This window comes from Ovis canadensis, chromosome 13 (genome assembly GCF_042477335.2).
Source record: "Ovis canadensis isolate MfBH-ARS-UI-01 breed Bighorn chromosome 13, ARS-UI_OviCan_v2, whole genome shotgun sequence".
Taxonomy (NCBI): Eukaryota; Metazoa; Chordata; class Mammalia; order Artiodactyla; family Bovidae; genus Ovis; species Ovis canadensis.
In genome coordinates, this window is record NC_091257.1 from 80,400,688 (window position 1) to 80,425,400 (window position 24,713).

Here is a 24,713-nt window from a genome sequence, read left to right on the forward strand (position 1 = left end):
AGGTGCTCAGTGCAGCAAAAAAAAACAAAAAAAGAGTAATTTAAATTATAAATAGAAAATTTTACAATGTTAAAATTAATGACATTTAAATAGTTTTGTTTTTATAAGACTTTTATACCATGATGACTGTATGTGTACAGAATTTATACTTTTATGTGGATAATTTCAATTTAGGTTGGAGGGGCAGGTTTTTGTTGTTGATCAGATTCTATGTAGCTGGCATGAATGCAGTGGCAGAGCAGTTCTTTGAAAATTGTAAACTGAAAGTATTCAAGGGTCACTTCTGGCTCACGCCTTTGGTCTTCTGTTCCACTGGTACACAGTGTTGTGCCTCGGGCTTGTGGGCTTGTGGGTACCAAGGATCCTCTCCTTTCTTGCTGAGCCTCTTCTCAATGGCAGGGCTTCTCTCCTCAGCCGACTTTTTCTCCTTTGGGAGGGATTATTAGACTTGATGTGCAAATTTGGTGGAAATTTAATCTCAGAATTTAGAAGTCTCTTTTGGCGTGGAGAACTCTCTATCACAGCCACGTCCCTTAGCTCAGCAGACTGAGCTCTTCATTATGTTGTCTTAAGGGTGATGTTAATGTTAGACGTCACTTGGCAATGAATTGTTCTTCACCACTAGGAAATACGCTGTGCAGAGGAGATGAGTGAGGAGATGAGGTTAGAGGCTAAATCCCAGTGCTTGTTTTAAAGTTTGCACACACATGCAGTTTCTGTCTCATGTCAGTTAATTTAGCCACATCTCAGGTTTGTGGCGAAGATAGAAATAAGGTAAAATGAAGGTGGGACAGGGAAGTCTTGGAAAAGATGGTGGGAAGATTTCATGTTGTTTTGTTTCTTGAGGTTGCATGGAGGATTTTCTAGGGAATAATTTTGAAACCATGGCAACTAACTGAAGTACTTGCCTGTTTGCAAGAGAGTGTGTAGTAGAGTTAGTGGTGTGATTACCTGGAGCTTGAGCTAGGAGGAGTAAATGCAGCATGGATACCGTTACTTTTTTCTTTTGGAAGAAGCTCTAAGCTATTTGTTTTATGGCTTAAATGTCAAGAGGGGAATGCAGTTGAAATTGTTCTACTTGAATAGGAATTTATTCAGAAATTAGAATATATGCCCTGAGAAGTTAGGTTATTCTCTAAACCTCAGCCCAGCCTATTTGGTCATTCACAGATAACCAGGGCTGTTTGAAAGTGGACTGTAGTCCATTCATTAATTTTGCATGCATGCTCAATTGCAAAGTCATGTCCACCTCTTTGTGACCCTATGTATGGTAGCCTGCCAGGCTCCTCTGTCCGTGGGATTTCCCCAGCAAGTATACTGGAGTGGGTTGCCATTTCCTTCTCCAGAGGCTATTCCTGACCCAGGGATTGAACCTGCGTCTCCTGCTTTGACAGACGGATTCTTTACCACTGAACCTCCAGGGAAACCCATTCATTCATTTTAGTCAATGAATACTTAACAAGTGCCTACTAAGCGCCAGACTCTATTCTAAGCTGTGTCATTTGTGAATATTCTAAATGAACCATAAACAAGAGAGAAAACTAAATAAAAGTGCAGGCTTATTCACCTAATTTTTTCTTTTTTTTTTAAACCGAGTACCTGTTAGAAATCGGACATTGCCACATGGTCTAGTGTTCCACTGATATGTTATCAGTTATAAAATGAATGGGAAGTTACTTGTCACTGAACTATTAAAAGTTTACAGATGATTTACTTGCAAATTAACCAGGTTAGTTTCAGAGTAATGCCTATAGTAGTTTTTGTAAATGATTTATTTTTAAATTAACTTGTTCTGGTTTAGTGTAGTGCTTATAATTGTTAGATTTCAGGCACCTGTGTTCTCTGTTTTCTTGAGTAAGAGAGTCATAGACTTAGAGGCATTGTAGTTTGGGAAGTTGGGAGTGTCTGTGATCTGTCATCAGACATGTCCTGGTGGAACACTGGCTGAGAATTGATTGTTCTTTTGGGGTTAGAGAAATGAATGAGACATCTGCTCATTGCCCTTGTAGGTCTTTCTGTCATGAGGCATGAATGAGATTGTATTATAAGAGAGAAAGTAAGGTGGTGTCATGAGAAATACTTAAAACTTTAAGAAGAGAAGACTGCCAGTGATAATGTGTGCCTGTCACATGGAAGTTGAACTCAGGATTCTCTTGTTTGAGTCCTATTGCCTGAGAACAAATACTGTATGCTTGGGAGTGAATACTATACCTCTTACTGTATGCCTAGGAGCTCTGCTAGCTATCAATGGGACGCTCTTGGTTTTAGGGTACATTAAGTGCTCTTTGGACCTGACATCTGGATACAGGTGATGTTTAGGTTAATAGTTTGAGGGTAGGGGTGGAAGAATATGGAACTTGACAGGGCTTTGAAGGATGAGTAGCAGTTAGGCATTTGGAAATGAAGACAGAACAGCATCAATAGTATAATCACAGGGTCTTTTCTGAGACTATTAGGTGTGCTTTCTGACTTAATTGAAGGCTTCCTGAAGTGGGCTAAGGCTGAGCAGGTAAGTCGGTACCAAACAGATAGCTGCTTTGAGTTGCTTTCTTGTTTGTGAATCTATTGAAATGCTTCGTTTGCAGGATAGAGAGAGCTGTCAGTTCACTTGAATCTCTCTGTTGGTAAGGTTGCATTCCTCCTACTTAGCTGTTCTGTGGCCTTAAGGTATTTTAAAGTTTTTTTTTTTTTTCCTATTAATTGTTTGACAATATTTACCCTTGAATATTTTGATGTATATTTCCTTAAAAACAAAAAAAGACAGCATTCTCTTATGTTACCACAATTATCAAAATCTGGACCTTATTCAAACTCCACTAGGGATTTCATTGGTACTTTTTACCTCATTAATGGAGGTAATCTTGTCTTTATACAGCATATTCTTTTTTGGTAACTTGCTTTTTTATGTTCATAAAGTTGAAAAGAAATCTAGAAAAGTACTGCTGCTAAGTCACTTCAGTCGTGTCCGACTCTGCGACCCCATAGACGGCAGCCCACCAGGCTCCCCCATCCCTGGGATTCTCCAGGCAAGAAGACTGGAGAGGGTTGCCATTTCCTTCTCCAGTGCATGAAAGTGAAAAGTGAAAGTGAAGTCGCTCAGTCGTGTCTGACTCTTAGCGACCCCATGGACTGCAGCCCACCAGGCTCCTCCATCCATGGGATTTTCCAGGCAAGAGTACTGGAGTGGGGTGCCATTGCCTAATATGCATGTTTCCCACCACCTGAACTGTTGGTTTTGGTCCTGAGTGAGGGCCTTAGGTCTTTACCCTGCCCGGCTGCTGCCTGCTGTTGCTCCAGTTTCATCTTTCCTCAGTTCCTCTCCTTCCTGCTGCCTCTGTCCAGCCATAGTCCTTGTCCTCCAAGCAAGTATGGTCATCATTTTTGGGTCATAAGGAGACAGCAATTAAAGGTTTTATTTAGTGTTGATATTAAAATTTACATTTAATTTTTCACAGTGAGAACACTAAGGTATACTAATTTTGTAAGTACAATTTCTTGATGAGTTTTCACAACTACTCTGGCGTAAAGACAGTTAAGGACCCCTATTTAAAGATTATTATTAATATATAAAGAGTCATTTTGCTGTTTGTTTCCCTCCTATAAATTTCAAAGCCAAATATACTAGGAAAAATTAAAACTAAGTAAAAGTAAAACTAAGTGAAAAGTCCTCCATTACTCTTCCCCCTCTTGAAAGAACCATGGAACAGTTTGGTATATGCTTTTCCATTCTTCAACACGTGGTTCTCTGCATATACAAACACACATGTACCCATGTCACTTTTTAAAAACAGAGTGGTAGAATCATATTCTTGCATTAGTTAATGGCTTATCATTTTTATACAGCATTTTTCCGTGTCAGTTCATAGCTGTTTCATGATTATATATAATTTATTTCTTTGGATGATTTTCCATAATTTATTTAACTTCCCACTGTGAAAGACATCTAAGTTCTTGTTAATTTTTCACTGTTAATTCTCCCTGTTTTATAAAAGAACCTAGTATGTGGCAAGAAGGGGTAACTCAGCCAGAGTTAGAATAACACGTTTTCCAATGACTGGGTCACTCCACCTCCTGTCTTCTAACTGAGTACTGAATGCCGTCTGATGAGATGCTGGGTGCTGTATAAACCAGGTGAAGTGAACACACATCCTGCCTTTAGAGAGGTTGTAACATGGAGCTCGCACTGCCCTCGAGGGCAAGTGTTAAAGCAGTGTGTAGACTCAAGTAAGCAGCTTAGTAGGCCAGCTTTGAAGAGCACTGTGTGTGGCACACGTGATGTCAGTACTCCAGACAGGATGGCGCCTTGGAAATTCTTTAATTTGAGAGGCTGGAAGTGTTGATCTGGAAACTGAATGATATTCCTGGTTTTTCTTTTGGAACATGGGCTTAGTGGTGAGCACAGGATGAAAAGATTGCTGGTTGTTGAGAACTCATTCACCAGGAATGTATTATGTAAGTCAGCAGGAAGGAGGGCGGGATCATTCTCAGAAGCATCCCGAGAGGCCCCCAGAGGCCAGGGTGCTGCTGTGTTAGTCACTGTTTAGAGGTTGCTGTCCTGAGCTGGTGCCAGTCTTGTAATTTCTAACTGGATGGAGTCAAGATCAGTGTGAAGGAGGCTGGGAAGGCAACACCATCTAGTCTAGAGCAGAAGCCCTGCATTAGCTGCTCCATACGCAGCTCTGGCCTTTGGGGCAGCTCTGCCATCTTGTGGAATAAATGCTCAGTTTCTCTTGTGAGGGCCAAGTGTGGATAGTCTTGCCAGGGTTGCTTTCCTCCCACTTAGCTATTCTGTGACCTCCAAGTATTTTTCCTGCATAAATTTTTTCATCTTTATATTTAAAAGATGTTTTTATTTTGACACATTGGAAGACGTAAAAAGTCGCAAAAATAGTAGAAAGAATTTCTTGTATACCTTCAACCAGATTCCCTGTTTGTTAGCAGTTTTCTATGTTTGCTTCATTATTCTATTCTTTAAAAACTATTTTTTTCTGAATTATTCGCAAGTAAGTTGCAGACCGTTACCCCTAAATTTCTCAGTGTCTATTTCCTGATAACTAGAACATTTAATTACATGACCATAATTTAATTATCAAAGGCAGGACCTTATTCAGACTTCATCAGTTCTGATAATGTTCTTCATAGCAAACATGGAGGAAACTTTTTTTTGAGGGGATCAGGATCCAACTCAGGATGTCACACTGGATTTAATTGTCATGTTTCATTAGTTTCCTTTCATCTGAAACATTTTTTGTCAGTGTTTTGTTTTTCATGACCTTGACATTTCTGAAGAATATGATGTCATTAAATTTGGGGTTTTTTTTTAATGTATCCAGATCATTAGATTTAGGTTATTCCCTTTTAGCAGCGACACCATGCAAGTGATGTATCCTTTTCAAGTGTATTCTAACAGGAGCTGCATGATATCTGTCCCATTTATTGGTGAAGTTAACTTTGGTCACTTGGCTAAGGGTACTGCCCACCAGGTTTCTCTACTGTAAGGCTGTTATTTTTCCCTTTATAGTTACTAAGTTTCTGGTGAGAGGATACCTTGAATATATGTAAATATCTTTATTTACATATACTCAAATATCTATGTGTTTCTTTATCAGGAGTTCACCCTAATATCCACTTCTGCTTCTTGCCTGATAAATATTTTTACTCTGAGGTCTACCAAATGGTGATTTGTAACTCTCATCATTCCTTCTACGTTTATTAGTTTATATTCTGTTAAGGAAGTGCCTGCCTGCTTGCCTTTCCCCCTCTCCCTGATTCCCCCCTCCCTCCCTTCTTTCCTTCCTTCCCTCTTTTTATCCACATGGTCTCGTGGCATTTCTTTTGTTCTGCGGGTTATAATGGTTTCTGTCTTTATTTATTCTAATAACCACCTTGTGGAGCCCTTCAAGCTAGTTCCTTCACTTTCTGGCATAAGAAAATGTAGCACACTCATCCTGTACTCACCCAGCCTTGGATTCAGCCATTTCTCCAGGAAGCCCTGATTTCTTTTAAGTGGTGAATTGTGTTTAGAAACCAAGAGCTGAGTGCTGGTACACTCACTGCTCCTGGCGTTCACAGAGAACACCTGAGAGTTCCTCTTTACCACCTGTTTTCCTAGCTTAAGCTTCTCTCTAGAGCTGTCAACAGTTTGATACCTATCCTTCTGGTTTCCTTTCTATGCATTTTATAATACCTTTCCCCCCATCTGCAACCATACATGTCGTACAGTGTACACTGAACAACTTTCTGTTTTCACTTAGCAGTGTATCTTGAGAGTAATCCATATCAGTAAGTATAGAGCTACTTCATTCTTTTAAATGACTAATTAGAATTATATAGTGCTGTCTACAGCCATACCACCCTGAACACGCCTGATCTTGTCTGATCTCAGAAGTCAAGCAGGGTCGGGCCTGGTTAGTACTTGGATGGAAGAATTACTTAGTGCAGACTTTGCATAATGAACTGCTTCTCTGTTTATGAACATTTTGTTATTTTTTTTATTCCAAACATTTGACTGGAGTTGCTGTATTTAAATCGGCTCATGTTTCTCTTTGGTTGCTTTTTGTTGCTTCACAGCTGAGAAAGCTATTCTTTCACAGACCTGAAAAATGTTTTATTCATTATAGTATTTCAAGTACATGTCAAAAAAATGTTAAACTACTGGGGTTATGTGGAGTCGTTGCTGACAAGAATACCAGTTATATTAGGGGTCAGTGCTGAGGGCATACACGACAATGAACCTTATCCTCTGGCTGGAGCAGTGACAAACAGCAGGATCTGGGAGCAGATCCACAGTGCTAAAGAGAGGCTGCAGTAGACAGTTGTTTGTGCCAGGAGTTGATAGCATGTGGTCCCTGAGAACCAGGCCATCTGGCTGCCTTCCTGTATTTGGAGTGAGCTGGGTCTGCATGGAAGTAGACTTGGCTAGACAGGGAGAGGGCACAGCATGAGCAGAGGTGTGAGCTATAAGAGCATGAAGCGGTCACGGGGGCCCCCAGTTGGCTGGGGCAGCTGCTAAGGCCTCATTGTGGACTAACTAATGGGAGATGAGTTTGGAAAGCATGATGGTGCTTAGATTTCACATGGGCTTAGAAGGCCAGACTGAGTATTGCCAGCCAGAGTGAATACCATCATCATAAGCAATCTAGCTGTGAGGTTTTGAGGTACTTGGCAATGGGTATATTCCTTCTCCAGGGGATCTTCCCAACCCAGGGATCGAATCTGGGTCTCCTGAATTATAGGCAGATGCTTTACCATCTGAGCCACCAGGGAAGCCCATACAAAAAAACAGTAATTACATAGGACATGATTTCTAAGCCAGGTCTCAGAAAACATAGTTTAAAAACCTTTTTTATTATAAAGATTATGCTTATCATAAAAGGGAAAGTGTAATATAAAGCATTGCCCAAGCAAATAGAAACCGAGAGCTTCTGATCCTACTCTGTATTATCTGTTGCTGTGTGGCAGTATTACCACGAACATAGTATCTTAACACATTTATTTTCTCACAGTGTCTGTGGGTGAGACGTCTAGGCACAACTTAATAGGGTTCTCTGCAAGGCTGCAGTCAAGGAGTTGACCAGGGCTGATTCTCATCTGAAAAATCTACTGAGGAAGGGTCTGCTTCCAGGCTCACACATTATTGCAGACTGTCAGGCAGAGGGCTGTAGTCTTTTGTGGGCACTCTCAGTTCCTTGCCACATGGCATTCTCCCTTGAGTAGCTCACAGCATAGCAGCTTGTTGAGTTTAGCCAGCGTGGGAGAGTGCCTGCCGGTAAGATGGATGTTATGGTCTTACAAAACACAATCATGAAAGTGATCTGCTGTCACGTTTGCCTGTTCTATTAGAGGCAAGTTATATAGGTCCTACCCACACTCAAAGAAGGGAAGGCAATGGCACCCCACTCCAGTACTCTTGCCTGGAAAATCCCATGGACGGAGGAGCCTGGTAGACTGCAGTCCATGGGGTTGCTAAGAGTCAGACATGACTGAACGACGTCACTTTGACTTTTCACTTTCGTGCATTGGAGAAGGAAATGGCAACCCACTCCAGTGTTCTTGCCTGGAGAATCCCAGGGACGGGGGAGCCTGGTGGGCTGCCATCTATGGGGTCGCAGAGTCGGACACGACTGAAGTGACTTAGCAGCTTATAGCAGCACACTCAAAGGGAGGGAAATTGCACACGGGAGTGGATGCCCAGAGGCAGGGAGTATTAGGAGACATTTTATAGTCTCTTTCTACCTCTCTTTCCCCTGCAAAAGAACACAAAAGTACTCTTTTAGTATAATTAATAGAGTTATTTAAAGCAAATTCAAATTCCATGGACCATTTTTCTCCTCGTATAATTTGGGAGGGGCCAGAGCAGAGGGTGACCTGGGATTTTAAGCCTGGGAGCCTAGGATAGAGCTCCATGCTTTGGCTGTGTACTTCCATACAAAGATCTGTTAAACATGATGAAGAACACAGCATTTGAACAATAATACCTGTAACTACTTGCAAATATTGATTTACATGCTACCTTCTAAAACAGGAATAAATTGGTTCCTGTAGTTTAGCCTGTAACCTAAGGATAATTCCATTACCCCTAGATTTTGAACCAGATGCCCTGGAGGATTTAATTTACATATTTTCTGCCCTTTGTCCCTAGTAACTGCTCTCATGTTGACAAAGGACTGTAGTATCCCAGGAGAGAATGATGTCACTTAGCTGGTGCTATCAGTGATGTATGTTCCAGATGAACTGTCCTCCCACTGGGAAACAGACACTGTGTGTGAGACTTGGGATTGCTGTAGACTGTGGCCCAGGATGCCCTTTTGACAACCAGTGGCTCTCCGGGTTGCTTGACTGTGCTCACATCACCATGTTTCTTTTGTCACAGGACCACTGTGCTGGGGAGGAATATAATATAAAATATAAAAGAATTGTATTCTTTCTACTGTGAAATAATATGGGTATTATAACATGGAAGAGTATCGGGGGAAAAAAATCAGTGTTTTTGGTTTTTTTTACTTGAAGTCTCATAAGCAAATCGTTATCATTGTTTACATTCTTACGATTCTAAAAAAAAAATACACTTATATTTTATGTTACTCGTTTTGCTGAAACTGTTTCTTTTGTGGGTTTTCTTAAGCTTAATTATGCTGTGCATGTTTTACTTTAAAATTCTTTTAAAATGTAAAGCATTTTTACTGGTTCCATCATTTTGCTGTTCCTATTGTGCTTTTACTAATTACCACTAACACCTCAGTGTTTGATTAATAAAATGGGACAAGTAGATGTTACATTTTTTTCAGATTGTGCGCTGGTACATGGACCCCTGGCTGGGATTATGCATAACTTTTTTTAAAGCAAACAACTGTGAGGTCGGTGGCAAGCCAGGTGACAGCTAATGTTCAAGTAACCTGCTGCAGTTTGTAAGAGGATTTTATTTCTCTTCTAATACCTCATGGAAACACGTGGAAACCTTGTGAATATGTAAAATAAGCAAATTTATTCCCAATTTAATGAGAAGCAAACTGTCTTGGAGAGGCTAGGGCTCTCTCTCTCTCGTTTGACGAAGTCGTCTGCCGAGGTGAGGACTGCAGGAGAAGTAGAGAGTGGAGCATGGTCCTCATCTCAGCATTTTAGGAGGAGTGAGCAGAACCAACTGTATATAAATAGAAAGGAAGAAATAACTGCAAGTTTTATTTTCCATGAAGTACTTAGGGGAATTGAGAGAAGACAGGACAGAATCCTTTTTTCTTAGAGACCAAGGAAAATGCTGAGCAGGGCTTGGTTTGCATGTGGGAGAGGTGTGTCAGAGGCCTGTACTGCCTGAACTATGGCAGCTTTTTTGTTTTAATAACTTAATTAAAAAATTATTTATTTTTGTATTTATTTGGCTGTGCTGGGTCTTAGTTGCAGCATGTGGGATCTTTAGTTGTGGCATATGAACTTCTAGTTTTGGCATATGGGATCTAGTTCCTTGACCAAGGATCGAATCCAGGCCCCCTGCATTGGGAGCGCGGAGTCTTAGCCACTGGACCACCAGGGGAGTCCCTGAAATGCAGTTTTCTTTGCATACAGAGGGCTGCCATGTGGGAAAATTAGGATAAAATCGTGAAGTCTGGAACATACAATTTTCCTATCTTTAAAAATTTGTTGTGTTCAGAATTGAAATAGTACAGTTTGCAAGACTCATGAAAAGGGAAAATTACTTAAGTCGTGGGGTGTTTGATCTACTTCTTCATTTGTGAGCCTGAAGCTATAGCTAATTGTGTAATCTATCAGAGTTTGTCACAGGCTATTACTCATGATTAATTTATCCTCTCTTTGCTGCTTGTCTCACGCTGATGCTTGTGTTGATTGTGTTTTCTCCAGATGGCAAAGTAAGTTATACTTACAGGCTTAGAATCAGAAGGGCTTGCATATCAATGAGTTTATATTACTTAACTGAGTTGAGTTTGTGGGGAAATCATCTTGAACTTCCATGGTTGAAGGTTCATAATTCTCAAATATTTATTACTCCTTCAGACAAAACCAGCAACTCATTTTGTCTTATTAATGCTGCTGTCTTGAAAAGGGCTCTAGCTTTGGCCAGGAGCTTTGTGACAGGGATACCAGGTAGAGTCTATTTTCCTGTGGAGTTTATCTGTTTACCTGAGCCCCTGTGATCCTAGTACCACCTCTGAGGCAGGTGGCCCACCTGATTGCCAAGCTTGTTTACCTTTTGAGGTCTAGCTGTTTCCACCTCCTGCTTACTTGTGAGGAATCAAGGGTTCTGCTTTTGTGGGGAAGAGTTTTTATCCTGCCAGACTGAATGTATTTCCTTTTGAGAGGCTTATACTGGACTGGTAGACTGTCTGTCTTAATCCATTTAGGTTGCTGTAACAAAATACCATAGGCTAAGTGTCTTATAAACAACAGAGATTTATTTCTCAGTTCTGGAGTCTGGGAAGTTCAAGATCAAGGTGCCAGCAGATTAAGTGTCTGTTGAGGGCCAGCTTCCTAGTTCATAAACAGCTATCTTTTTACAGTAACCTCACATGGAGGTATGGGCAAGGGAGCTCTCTGGAGTCTCTTTTATAAAGCCACTAGTCCTGTTCATGAGGGCTCTGCCTTTGTGACATAATCACTTCCCAAATGCTCCACTTCCAAATACCATCACTTTGGGAATTAAGTTTCAACATAGGAATGTGAGGAGTCTACTATAGCACTCAGACCAGGTATCTCTTTATTTTAGCAGACAGTTTGACCACAGCCCTTTTAAAATCTAGCTATGAACAAAGAGGAAACAGATATGTAAGTGCATTAGTAATTTGCATAGATCAAGTTCAGTTGGCTTAGGCAACTCTAACCAAAGAGTGTAGATTAGTTGATGTCAGCCTGAAGGTTATTCTGAAGGCTGTCCTCAGCTCTGTACTACTGGATCTTTATTAACAGCCTGGATAAAGACCTAAGAATATATAGGGTTACAGAGACAAAAGTTACAAAGTTCTTGGACTAAAATAATCAGGTGGAGTTTATTAGGGATAAATGTAACTTCCAACATAGAGTTTGGTAAAACTTGGAGAAAATGCACTTTAATTTGTGTTTTAAAAAGACAAACCACATGAAGTTCAGGATTTTGGTGGATTAAGCTTGGACTGTCCAGCACCTAGTATAATGTAATTAAATAATTGAAAATTTTTGGAGAGGGGCTGCATTAGTGAAAGGAAGATGTCCTGAAAGGTAGGGGTAATAATCCCACTGAATGGCCATGCTGGGCATCTTAAGGTTGGTTTCGGACTTCACATTTCTAGTAGGATGTAGAGAAAACTGAATGCTTCCCGAGTGATGTGTCTTCTAGCCAGAGCTTATGAGGGCTGGTTGAAGGAGTATTTCCCTCCGGTTGATAATTATGTCTCCTGCCACATTCTGTAAATGACAGAAGCCTGTTTACCAGGACTATTTTATATTTGACATGGCCTGCTTTGCACCAAGTGTATATGTTATCTTATAGCCCTCTCTCTAACTCTTTTGAAATAGGTGGGAATCTGGATAATCAGAGTTTCAAAAACCCATACACAGCTTATTTATGCTGCTAATAAAGGGTAGAGCTGGGATGTGAGGTTGAATGGTTTCCATTATACTGCCCTCAATCTGCAGTGGCATGCAGTGAGACTAGGGGTGAAGGGAGCTTCTGCCCTTCTGCTGTGAGAGGTTAATTGCTGAAAGACTGTTCATAAGTCACATTTGTTCTTTAATCCAAAATGATACTGTATACATATACTTAAAAACTATTTATTTGTGTATTTATTTATTTTTGGCTGTGCTGGGTCTTTGTTACTGTACAGGCTGTTCTTTAGTTATGGTGCATGGGCTTCTCTTGTTGCAGAGCATAGGCTCTAGGGAGAGCAGGCTTCAATAGTTGCAGTTTCTGGGCTCTAGAGCACAGGCTCAGTAGTTGCGATACATGGGCTTAGTTGCCCTGCAGCATGTGGGATCTTCCTAGACCAAGGATCAAACCTATGTCTCCTGCATTGGCAAGCAAATTCTTTACCACTGAGCCACCAGGTAAGCCCTATACTTTTTTTAAAAATTTCCTTTCCATTATAGCTTATTCCAGAATATTGAACAAAATTGTACTGTATATTCACTATTTATTGAACAGATGTTGTTTTAGAACCTTTGCATGCAGTTCATTTAATTCGTTCAAGTCAGTGAAGTAGGTAGCATTATTGCTATCTCCACTCTGCATATGAAGGTGCTAGGAGGCAGGAGGAGTAATTAGAGGACCGAGGATTTGAACCAGGCTGCCCAGCTGCAGAGCCCCCACTTTAACCACTGGTCCTGTCTTTGCCTTATGCAAATGGCTAGTGTGTGTACACAAGGGTGCAAAGGTTCTGAATAGGAAGAGTGGTAATTCTTCATGGAATTGATTCAAAGTTCTCACTATTGTTAACTTTTAAAAAAAGTTCTAAGGTGTTTGTATTTTGGCTTTTTTTTTTTTTAATAAATAGTTGATCACAAACAGGGCTTCGGACACAAGCCGAAGGATAGCTGAGTTTACTGTAGCTGAATTTGACTGCTGTGGGTCTTGGGTGGTAGTAGGCAGGCTTGGTGCTCTCTGACCTCCTCAGACCTTAGGTTTGTTTACACAGTGCTAAGTGGAATTTTCTGCAGTGATTTTTGAAAGATTGTTAGGGGGAAAACGAACTATTAGGTTGGACCATTTGAAATGGCCAATATCTCACCTTTCTTAACCTATAAAATGGCAAATTGATATGGTTCAGCTTAATAGGCCAAAGGGGAGGAAATTCCAGAGAAATTGTATTTTGTTTTAAGAGAGCATTTTAGGATATATTAGAGGTTTGAATTTTGAATTTCTTTACTGACTATTTTTTTGTTTTTCTGGTGCAACTGTGTGTAGGGAGAAGTATGTATTCTATTTCATTTCATGTTACTTTTTATTAACTGTATCTGACTGATTTGACCCTCTTTCTTTTATCTCTTGTCATGGATAGAAAATGAGTTAAGGCATTCTGCTTTGGGGGCGGTGTATGTGTATACATCAGATCATCAAGCCTACCAGTTTTATAATCATACCTTCCTGCTGATTTTGAAATGTAGGGTATGATTTAGATTGAGTTATTCCTTCTGATTATGGAATGGTACTTGAAAAGGTAATCATAATATTTACCAAAAGTTCAGCATGCTCTTTGCTTGTAATGAAAATTGTATCATTGCATTTAGAAAAAAGTTGATTCACTCAAGAAAGGTCCATACATTCAGGATATTCTTGGGTGATGTAATCAGTAGAGTAAGGGTGACTTGAGTTTAAGGTGATTGCTCTCATTGGGATGAGGGTATTGTGAGGGGAGTCTTCAATAAATTGAGTTTCTAATATTTATGATTTCCTTGTGACAGCATTGCTTTCTATTATTGATGCATGACAGACAATTACCTTCTGCTTTGGTTTGGCGCCTGCGTGCGTGCTCAGTCATGTCTGACTCTTTGTGACCCCATGAACTGTAGCCTACCAGGCTCCTCTGTCCATGGAATTTTCTGGGGAAGAATACTGGAGTAGATTGCCGTTTCCTACTCTGGGGACCTTCCTGACAGATCCTGTATCTCCCATGTCACCTGCACTGGCAGGCAGATTCTTACCGCTAAAGCCACCTGGGAAGACTCTTGGTTTAGGGAGGGGGTGTCAAACGTTTTTTGTCCCTTTGGATTTGATCACTGAGTTCTCTACATGCCTTCCAGCTTCATTCAGTTGGTTGTCTTTTTTCCTTCTTCTCTGAGTCCTCTTTGTCAAACAGAGTACATCATACTGAGAGCTCAAAAGCTCTATACTAAAACCTTTGTAATAGTGATTTCCTTGTGTAAGATCCTTTTGGTTTCATAAAGAGATCCTACCAGAATATTCTCTAGTCCTGCCTACACAAACATATCTGAATGATGGAAGATCTGAGTCTGGTCCAACTCATGAGTAACGAGTGCTGGGCTGGATTCCTGGTTTTTCTCTTTTTTAGGATTTTCCCTTGTTCTTCTGAAACCGTGAGAACTTGTGTGGCTGCTTTAAAAAAGAAAAAAAAAGTTGATCTCTTCTTTCAAGAGATGAATCACAGTTGAGTCTTTGTTGTTTACCCTGAAGTTATATCCATTCTTCAAACAGCAGTGGTCATCGGTGTCTCCCTCTGCATATGCATGCTGCTCTCTCACTCTGTTGCCATGTGTTGTGTTGATGCATGTATTGTAATAGCTCCAATAAGCATGAGGGATCTTTTTTTTTTTTTTTCCAGTAACAAATACTTTTAAGAGAACAAATGATTTTGTGACATCTAAAGCACCAGCCAGCGACCTAAATCACAAGTTTAGGTGCACGGTTGTGGATTGTTTAAAATTTTTCCGCAAAGCCAAACTGTTGCATTATCACATGAAGTATTTCCACGGAATAGAAAAGTCGCCAGAGCCAGAGGAGAACCCAGGAAAGAGGCACGTCCAGACCAGGGGCTCTTCAGCTTCAGACAAGGCCAGCCAGGAGAGCCTGACCAGGAAGCGGGTCTCAGCCAGTTCCCCAAGTAAGCATTTTGGTTTTGCAATGTATCTGTATCATGAAGGGCTGACCCAAAAAGCGGGTGTTAGGTTGGTCTGGTCCAGTTGAATCCCCCCCAGATTGAAAATGACAAGTTTTCAGGAATTGCTTCATGGAAATTATAGCCCTCCTGGAAGAAACAGAAATATCTGACTCTTATTCTTACCTCTATCTCTTGCTGCTTGAGTTACCTTGAGAAAGTCCCATCTGAGAAAGTCTTAGCCTCTGAAGGTATGGAGTGGGGACGGTCAAGGAAGGGGAGCTCCACTAGCAGCCAGCAGGGGAGCTAGTGCTGAGAGTAGCATGGGTGTAGTCATCCCCGCTCCCTGCCGCCCCCACCCCAACCTGTGCTCCCTCCCTGCTAACAGAACAAAAGACTGAAGGAACTAAGAGCTGATGTGATTCTCCTGTGGGGTCCAATTTCATAATAATTGCATCTGGAGATGTTTTCTAACAACAGTGTTTATTTTGCACAGAAGCTACAATGAAGGTAGTAAGGGTTACCATAAAAACTCATGTACATGTCTTGTTTATTACAAGAGAACCTTTGTGGAGATTTTTTCTGAAACTTAGAGAAAATGAAAAATTACATGTTTCTTGGGGATTGCAGAATAATTAATGAGTTTCCAGTAAATTCAACAAGCTTCCCAGATTCAGTTTTCCTGAGATTGTGACATCATCATGTATTTTTTGGTTTGAAGCCTTTCCTTTAAAATACATAGGTGTTGGGTGGTTTATGGAACTTCTGGTATATCTGACATTGTTCCTGAGGAAGTATGGAGTTAGGTTTCAGGACAGTGGGGCAGGGCTGTGCAAACTCAGGTAATCTCTGACTTGTGAGAGGTCATTCCTTAGTCAGGCTGTGAAGCATAATGGGTCAGGTGGCCGTTTCTTGGTCATATGTGCTACATTATCCATTAGAAATATAATGTGAGTTAGCATGTAATTTTTTCTAGTAGCCGTATTTTAAGACGTAGAAGGAAACAGATGAAATCTCTTTCAATAAATTTTAACTCAGAATATCCAAACTATTATTTCAGCATATAATCAGTATAAAAATTACTATTTAATAAGCTGTTATATTTTCTTTTTCTTCTATTCAGCTTTTAAAATCCAGTATGTGTTTTACCCTTCCGTGAACATTTCAGTTCAGACTAACCATATTTTAGGAGCTAATAGCTGCATATGACTGTTGGCCACAGAATTGGTCCATGCAGCTCAGTTACCCTCAGCTGTAGGCCGTCTAGCTGTGCACTTGGCAAGCCCTAGTATTGAGCTAAAAGGAGCTACATGAAGAAGGTCAGCTGACCAGTAGTCACCAGGGAGGGCACTCCCCACATGGGCCATAGGACACTCCAGCACTTACCACCTTAGTGACTTCACCAGAGTCCTGCTCAGGTACCCACCAGTGGATGGGTATCTCTCCGAGTAGGCTAGCATGAATCAGATAGCATTAGCGTGCATGCGTGTGTGTGTCTGACACTTTGTGATCCCATGGACCATAGCCTGCCAGGCTCCTTTCTGTCCATGACATTTTCCAGGTAAGAATACTGGAGTGGGTTGCCATTTCCTACGCCAGGCAATTTTCCTGACCCATGGATTGAACTTGAGTCTCCTGAATTAGCTGGTGAATTTTTTACCACTGTGCAATCGGGGAAACCAGATAGCAGTAGACTGAAGCTCAATGTCAGTTATTTATTTAAAACAAAGCCATCAGCTATCGAAATCCCTTTCCTCTTAGACCTATATAGGAAGAGGGAGTTGTTTACTGCGTATTGAATCGCAGCACTGGAATTAGAAGTCCTCAGGCTAAGATAGATTGACTTGTTCATTCAACAGCTATTTATCAAATGCCTCTGTTCTGGGAAGTCAAAGGAAACCTAAGTTCTGTTCTGCCTGATGCTGTTGGTTGTGGGCATCCTGGCATGAAGAAGAAAGGACTGGCTCAGTTGTCAGATGGCTGCATCATCTTGCCTGGACAATGCTTGTTTTATTAGGGTTAAACTCTGATTCCTTAGGGATGTCAATGATGTCTTACTGGCCAGTCCCACTGGCTTTGGTGTCCATTTTGTGTCTTTTAGGTAAGTTTATCTTTCTCTGCCATTGAATACATGGTTACTTCTGGGGACAGGCTTATTTCTGAGAACTTGAGAGACCTGTCACTGAGAACCTTTCCTTCCCTCCACGTGTCACCTGGCCCAGGTATCACCTGGAGCAGTGGCTAGCTTAGCTGCATGGGAGTCACTGGGTGTCTTGTTAAAAATACAGATTTATTGGACCCTGCTTTACTGACATTCCAGTTCAGTGGCTCTAAGCCTCTTAGAATGTGTAGTTTTTGTGTACATACCCCCAAGTATAAAAGTGACATTTGATTGCTGTAAAATCAATATAAACAAATACTAAGGGAAAAGGGTCTCCCTTCCTTGGCAGCCCCACCTCCCTTGCAGATGTAACTATTTTTAACAAACTTTTTCATAACTTTTCAGATATTTTCTGTGCATATCCAAACTGTACATATCTATTATGTCTCAGTAGAAAATACCTAAATGGAAAGTTTTATACAGTTGATATTATACGCAGCTTGCTTTTTCATTAAAGATGTCTTGGCTCTCATTTCATGTCAGTATAGATACATGGCTGTACCTCATTTTGAAAGTGGCCATTATTTAATTGTACAGGTGTACTGGACTTCAAACATTTTCCTACAAAAAAGTCATGGTTGACTGATATTTTTCACTCTTATCGAGTGGTAAAACTGCTCTTGTATACAAATTCATGCGATGAAGTCCTAGAGGTGGGATTTGCTTGGGCAGAGGGTATGCATATTTAAATTTCTGATGGATGTTGCCAAGTCACCCTTCAAAAAGCTTGTTTTAGTTTGTAATCTTCCACCACTTGGTTATGCACATTGGTTTCTTTACAATCTTAGCAGTATTATCAAGTTTTGAATTATTGCTAATCTGATAGGTAAAAATATATCAGTGATTTTAATCTTTTATTTTAAACATTGTGGAATATTTTAAATATATAGAAAAGTACATGGGATTATACAGCAAACATGCAGGTATCCATTTACCACCCAGACTTAAAAAATATGAACATTTTGCCATATTTCCTTTAGGTTATTTTTTTAAGGGAAACAAAAACTCGGATGAGGTGCAAACCCCCTAAATTGCTTTTCCTTTCTTTCCCTTTGTTCTTTCTCAAATATGTACATATATGTTGAGAAATAATGTATAGTCTTTTTGAGTGTTATTAACATTTATGTTGGTAAATGATAGGTCATTTTGTGTGTTTTAAAAACATGTATAAATAGTATCATATCATACTTACTCTTTTGGAACTTTCTGCTTTTGTTCACCATCATGTTCAGTTTCATCCAAGTTGTAACCTGTAGGTGGGTCTCATTGATTCTTCAGCTTGTCTGCCTATCCCCCAGTTTCAGGTGTAAATTTTTTCTTTTTTTTTTCCTTTTGGCTGTGCTGGGTCTTCCTTGCAGCACTTAGGCAATGGGCTCCTCATTGTTGCTTCATGGCATGTGGGATCTTTAGTTCTTCTGACCAGGGATTGGACCTGCACCCCCTATATTGAAAGGTAGATTCTTAACCACTGGACCTCCAGAGTTTAAAAAAAAAAAAAAAGCAAGCCATAGTTTCTTTAGCCCCCTTCTACTCAGGGTCATTAGGTTTCTAGTGTTTTACTTTTACAGGTGATGTTTCAGGGACTGCCTGTGGACCTCCCCTGGGCACAAGCTTTTCTTTTGTGTATTTTACCTAGAAGAGGAATTGCTAGATGGAATGGCTTTAGTTAATGTACCAGGATGTATTTGAAAATGGTGGCTCTGACTTGAACACTCCTGTCCACTCTGTGATTTGTCTGATCCTTATCAGCTTTCGGTATTATCTGACAGAAATGTGCCCAATCTGAGGAATTTGAAGTGGTTATCTCGTTGTTTTTCTCATTGAGAAAAACATTTGTACTTTTTAGAGTTGGAATTGTTACAAGTCTCCCCTATTTCTGCTGGGCTCCCACCCCACCCCGTTCTGAGACACAGCCTGAAAGAGGTAGCTGTGGCTTGAGGGATTTGGTCTGCTCTGAGGGCTGTTCTGTCTGAGCCTCTCTCTCCGTGCATTGGTCTAGCCTGTTGGTTTGCTGTGGTCAGCTGACCTCTGACTCCCGTCAGCACCCTCCCCTCTCTCCCTTTTCAGTGCTGTGGTGGAAGGAAGGAAGGAGCAGTAGTAGGGGAGCCTGAAGGCCTGAGTTCGAGATGGCTCTGCCACTCTGATTTCTCTGGTATTGATTAAATGCCTCAGCTTCTGATATGTAACATGGAGGTTAGGCTTCTGGCCCCCGCAGAAATGCTGGGAAGGTCTTTATGTTTGGCAGTTAAAATCGTTTTGAAATGTTGTACCCATGTTAAAAGCCACACTGTTTATAAGAGCCCTAGATTAGAAACAGCTCAAATGTTTATTCATAGTAGAGTAAATAAATGTGTAAAGAGTAGAAATCTGTATGCAGGTCAGGAGGCAACAGTTAGAACTGGACATGGAACAACAGACTGGTTCCAAACAGGAAAAGGAGTACGTCAAGGCTGTATATTGTCACCCTGCTTATTTAACTTATATGCAGAGTACATCATGAGAAACACTGGACTGGAAGAAGCACAAGCTGGAATCAAGCTTGCTGGGAGAAATATCAATAACCTCAGATATGCAGATGACCCCACCCTTATGGCAGAAAGTGAAGAGGAACTCAAAAGCCTCTTGATGAAAGTGAAAGTAGAGAGTGAAAAAGTTGGCTTAAAGCTCAACATTCAGAAAACAAAGATCATGGCATCTGGTCCCATCACTTCATGGGAAATAGGTGGGGAAACAGTGGAAACAGTGTCAGACTTTATTTTTTTGGGCTCCAAAATTACTGCAGATGGCGACCACAGCCATGAAATTAAAAGATGCTTACTCCTTGAAAGAAAAGTTATGACCAAACTAGACAGCATATTCAAAAGCAGAGACATTACTTTGCCAACAAAGGTCCATCTAGTCAAGGCTGTGGTTTTCCCAGTGGTCATGTATGGATGTGAGAGTTGGACTGTGAAGAAGGCTGAGCACTGAAGAATGGATGCTTTTGAACTGTGGTGTTGGAGAGTCCCAACTATGGACTCTTGAGAGTCCCTTGGACTGCAAGGAGATCCAACCAGTCCATTCTGAAGGAGATCAGCCCTGGGATTTCTTTGGAAGGAATGATGCTAAAGCTGAAACTCCAGTACTTTGACCACCTCATGCGAAGAGTTGACTCATTGGAAAAGACTCTGATGCTGGGAGGGATTGGGGGCAGGAGGAGAAGGGGATGACCGAGGATGAGATGGCTGGATGGCATCATTGACTCGATGGACACGAGTCTGAGTGAACTCCGGGAGTTGGTGATGGACAGGGAGGCCTGGCGTGCTGCGATTCATGTGGTTACAAAGAGTCGGACACAACTGAGTGACTGAACTGAACTGAACTGAAAGAGTAAATCAAGTAGATGAATTGTGGCATCTTGATACAGTGGTGTACAGCAGTAAGTGAATGAACTAGACCAGCTACACCTGCCAGCATGGGGATATTTCACAAATATAGTGTTGAGCCAGAGAAGCAAACATAAACTCACACATGTGATATGATGGATATGTAAATAAAGTTCAAAAATAGATTAAAATGAATCTGTTATGTTTGAGAGCTGTACAGTGGTTATCCTTGGGGGTAGGTGGATGAATGACTGAAAGTGGGGCGGGAGGGAGACTCCTGAGGTGCTGGAGTTGTGTATCCACAGAACTGTAACCACCATGTAACCTGCATAGTGATTGTAACTGATGATCATGGTGATTGTCCAAGGAGGGACCTTTCCCAGTGTAGAGCACCTGAGTACAGGGTGGGTGTTTCCCGCCCAAGAAGGTGTGCAGATCTCTTGTTTGGTTTTGGAATTCCTTATTAACTGTATTTGAGTGTCCTGATTTGTGTGGAGTGAATATGTGCAGGCTTGAAGTCAACGCACCTCAATTTGAACCCGGCTTCCTCTGTGACCTTGGGCAAATAATCATGAACTTCAATTTCTCCATCTGTGAGATGGCAGTAACTACCTGCCTCAGAACTTTATTATATGAAATGCCCTAATGTGAAATGCTTAGCACAATATCTGGCCTACAGTAAACTCTTAATAAATACTAGGTCTTTATCTTGGAGACAAGAGCCCAGGCAGTCACAGAGCTTAGTTTTAAACTCAGCTGACCTCTGATGAACTGCAAAACAACTGCGAAACCAATAGACAAGGTATTGTCATTTTAAGAAACCTGAGTGAGTGACTTTTCTACTCTTATGTACTGCATTTGGGTCTCATACCAACATACTGACTTGGGGTTTTTAAGTCCTCTCTCTTAATACAGAAGAATCCCTTTCACTAGGGTTTGGAAGTCTATTGGTGAATTGGAGATTTTTTGCCTGCCAGGTTTTTGAAATAGCAAGATCTGCTATGGTTATACTCGCCAGACTGGCAGGGATGGACAATTACAAAATGCTTTAGGGGGAACGAAAGGGTCTTTAAATTTGTATATTTTAACTTGTGACCCCCTCTGCTGGTCCTTTGAAAATTGGTCTATTTGGTGGCAGAGCATGTCACGCAGGCCCCTCAGCCACTGTTGGGGTCTAGCCTGGTCATTCGTGTACCCTGTCAGATGGAGATTAGATTTGTGCAGCCAGGAAGGGCCTTGCCTCCTGGTGCCCCCATCCCCATCATGTGCACGCAGGTCACATAGATGATTTCACAGCTCTGCCAGCCCTGACTGCTGAGATTGCCAGACTGTTCATCTTGCTGTGCTCTAGCTGGTACATTAAAACTCTGGGCACTCGTCCTGCCTCTGCCACTAACCAGCAGGAGTCTCAGTTGTCACCATCTCTGAACTGGGGTTACTAGACATGTTGAGCCTTCATCAGACCCCTGGATATCCTTCAGAGCCAACGCAGAGTCATGTTCAGAGTATGTCATAGGCCCCAGCCTTTCAGAAAGCACCTGCTGTTCCACACATTGCCCCTCACCTTTCTCACATCAGAGCCTCCTTCCATTTCCTCATGGTTTTGCTGGGTACTAGACTAATCTGATAACTAAATTTCTTATGATTTGAAAGAATAAAACTGGCTCTGTAGATCCCCTGTTCTCTCAGGATATCTAGGTTTCACCTCCACTTCTAAGAAAGCTCTTATCTGTAGGTGTGGAATTTCAGAAACTGGGGGAGTTTGGGTGGGGAGATGTTTCAAGGTGAGATTCTGACACCAGGCTGCCTGTGTCCTCGATCACAGGCAGTGTGAACTCGACGTAATGGTTAAGTGAAAAGCAGAATGTTACATAGCGTGTGCTGCTTGGGGACAGTTACTGTAAAATAGTGCCCCCTTTTATGCTGAGTATTTTGATTATGGTTGTTGAGAACTTGGATTCTAATAGATTTCTCATATGGAGATGTCTGGAGCTTCTGGTCCAGGACCATCAGAAACTTCTGCAGAGACCTTTTTGGGTCCTCCAGTCCCCCCAGCCCCATTTTCTGCTTGGTAGAGTTAGGGAGGAGGAGCCATTCTGGCCTGAAGCCCACAGACTCAGTCTCAGTAGGAGTCCTGCTCCTGTTCATGTATAATCTGAGCTCTTCACAGATCTAATCTCCTTTCCAAAATGATGATGTAGAACTAGGTATGCATAAGAAAGGGCTCCTTCCTGTGGGGAGAAAAGCACAGAAACAGATACAGTGAGAACTTCTAAGCTCTATGTAAAGAATGCATGAAGTGCCATGGAAATACAGATTGAAATATTGGCCTGTAGAGCAGGGGCTGGAAGTTCCAGAGGAGGAGGTGACATCTGAGTTAGGCCTGAAAGGGTGAGGTTAGGTAGGGGGTGGACCAGGAGGCAGGGGACTAGGAAAGGAATCCCTATGCCAGGAACAAGCAGATCAGAGCTCAGAGTCACTGAAAGGAACAAACTGCCGTCGTCTGTCCCTGGGGTACCCTTCTGACTCTGGCCCTCGTGTGTTTCCTCTTCCTCAGCCAGGCCTTTAGTGACATACATTAATCTGGAAGGTCAGTTTAAATTTGCTTTTCCAAATGAGGCTTCTTAGAATACCAGAATCCATTTAGTAACTTTTCTTCCAGGGGTGAATTCAGACTTCCTTGGTGTTGGCTTTTAATTCTTCATAGGTGAGTTCAGTCTTGAGTAGAGATTTGGCCCAGAAAGACTATTTGAGGATCAAAGGGAACCTCACCTGTGCTTATTACCTATTGTTATGTCCATTTCGTTCATATTCTCACTCTGGGTAAACTTGGGCTAGGCTAAAAGGTGCCTTGGAGCACCAGAGTGGGCACTTCTTTGTCTGTACCTTTTCTTGTGGTGCTAGACTGACCTTCTCATAGAATCGTTCCCTCTCCCCTTAGAGAGAAGGGAGCAAATTGGGATGTAGATTATGGGTGCCTTAAAGAGACAACCAAAGAGGCTGGCTTAAGATGGAGATTAATTTATGTCTCTGGCCAAACTGTAGGCTTCCTACGGTGACTCTGCTATGGTCTGAGCAGTTGTCCAGGGCCAGCTTCCTCCTCAGCATCCCACCAGCCCAGGGTGTTGTTCTCTCTGCATGGACCAGCATCACTCATTATCTTGCCTGTCTTTCAGCTGCTTGGAAGGGAAGGGTGAGGCATGCCGCCTTCTTTTAAGGGCACATCTCAGAAGTGCCACACATTACCTCTGTTCATATCCCATAAACCAGGACATCTGGCTATCCACACCTTGCTTAGGGGAAGCTGGCAAGTATACCCTTTTCCTGTGGAAGAGGTGGAGAAGTGGGTATTGGGGAATGCATAGTAGTCTCTGCCATATGAGGTAAGGTGGAAAAAGCTAGGTCTTGAGGAAGGGGTTTAGTGGAGGGCTCCTTTGGGCCAGAATCTGGGTGGGATCCATGGTGGGGGACTGATGGGAGATGAGGCTGGAAAGATAGACAGATGAAGTGACGGTGTTAGGAAGCCATGAGACGGCTTCCTCTAATGGGTAGTGAGGATCCCTCTGAGGGCATACACACTCCTGCTCTGCCCTCAAGACGCCGTCCCCTCATGCAGGTGACAGCAGGCTCTGGTCACCTGTCCCCAGCATGTGCGGCGCTCTGTGGTGTACAGGCAGCTCTCCTGTGGCTGGAGGGTGATGTCATTTTCCCTGCTTCCCTCCTGGAAGCAGCAGGCTGGTGTCCTTTTGCTCTCACAGCACAGTGAGGGTCTGAGGAAGACGTAGGGAGCAGGCTGTACAGAGGGAGTGGGAAAGGCTCTGGTGTTTCTCCTGATGGCCACCTGCAGCCTGTGGGGAGGACAAGTGGCCCCATCCCAGAAAAGCCTGGCCCTCCTCAGGCGACAAGCTGCTGCCTGCTCCAGGGCCCTGGCAGGAAGTCACTCTTCGTCCAAGTCTGAGCTTTCGGGAAGAAGCCCTGCAGCCAAGCGTCTGTTCTGTGGGTCATGGAACAGTTGGTCAAGCTGTTCAGAGAGAGACCTGACCACAAATCAGCCCCACTTTCCAGGGGGAGAGTTTCACAGGCGAGGTAACACCAGCACCTGTTTGAGTCCTTGTCATGTGCCAGCCGCTGTTCTGAGTTCTTTACTTGTACTGT

The 24,713-nt window shown here is 42.1% G+C and overlaps 1 protein-coding gene across 6 annotated transcripts in view; it reads left to right on the forward strand.

Annotated features, from left to right (window-relative positions):
- Positions 1-24,713, forward strand: part of PHF20 (PHD finger protein 20) — a 135,799-nt gene that overhangs the window by 73,712 nt on the left and 37,374 nt on the right. For 4 of the 6 annotated variants that reach the window (XM_069548459.1, XM_069548453.1, XM_069548454.1 and 1 more), the window contains one exon: positions 14,760-15,038. The exons of the other annotated variants lie outside the window; for them this stretch is intronic. In XM_069548459.1, coding sequence (XP_069404560.1) covers positions 14,760-15,038 — 279 coding nt within the window. The remainder of the gene's footprint in view (positions 1-14,759; positions 15,039-24,713) is intronic. 6 annotated transcript variants of the gene reach the window in all.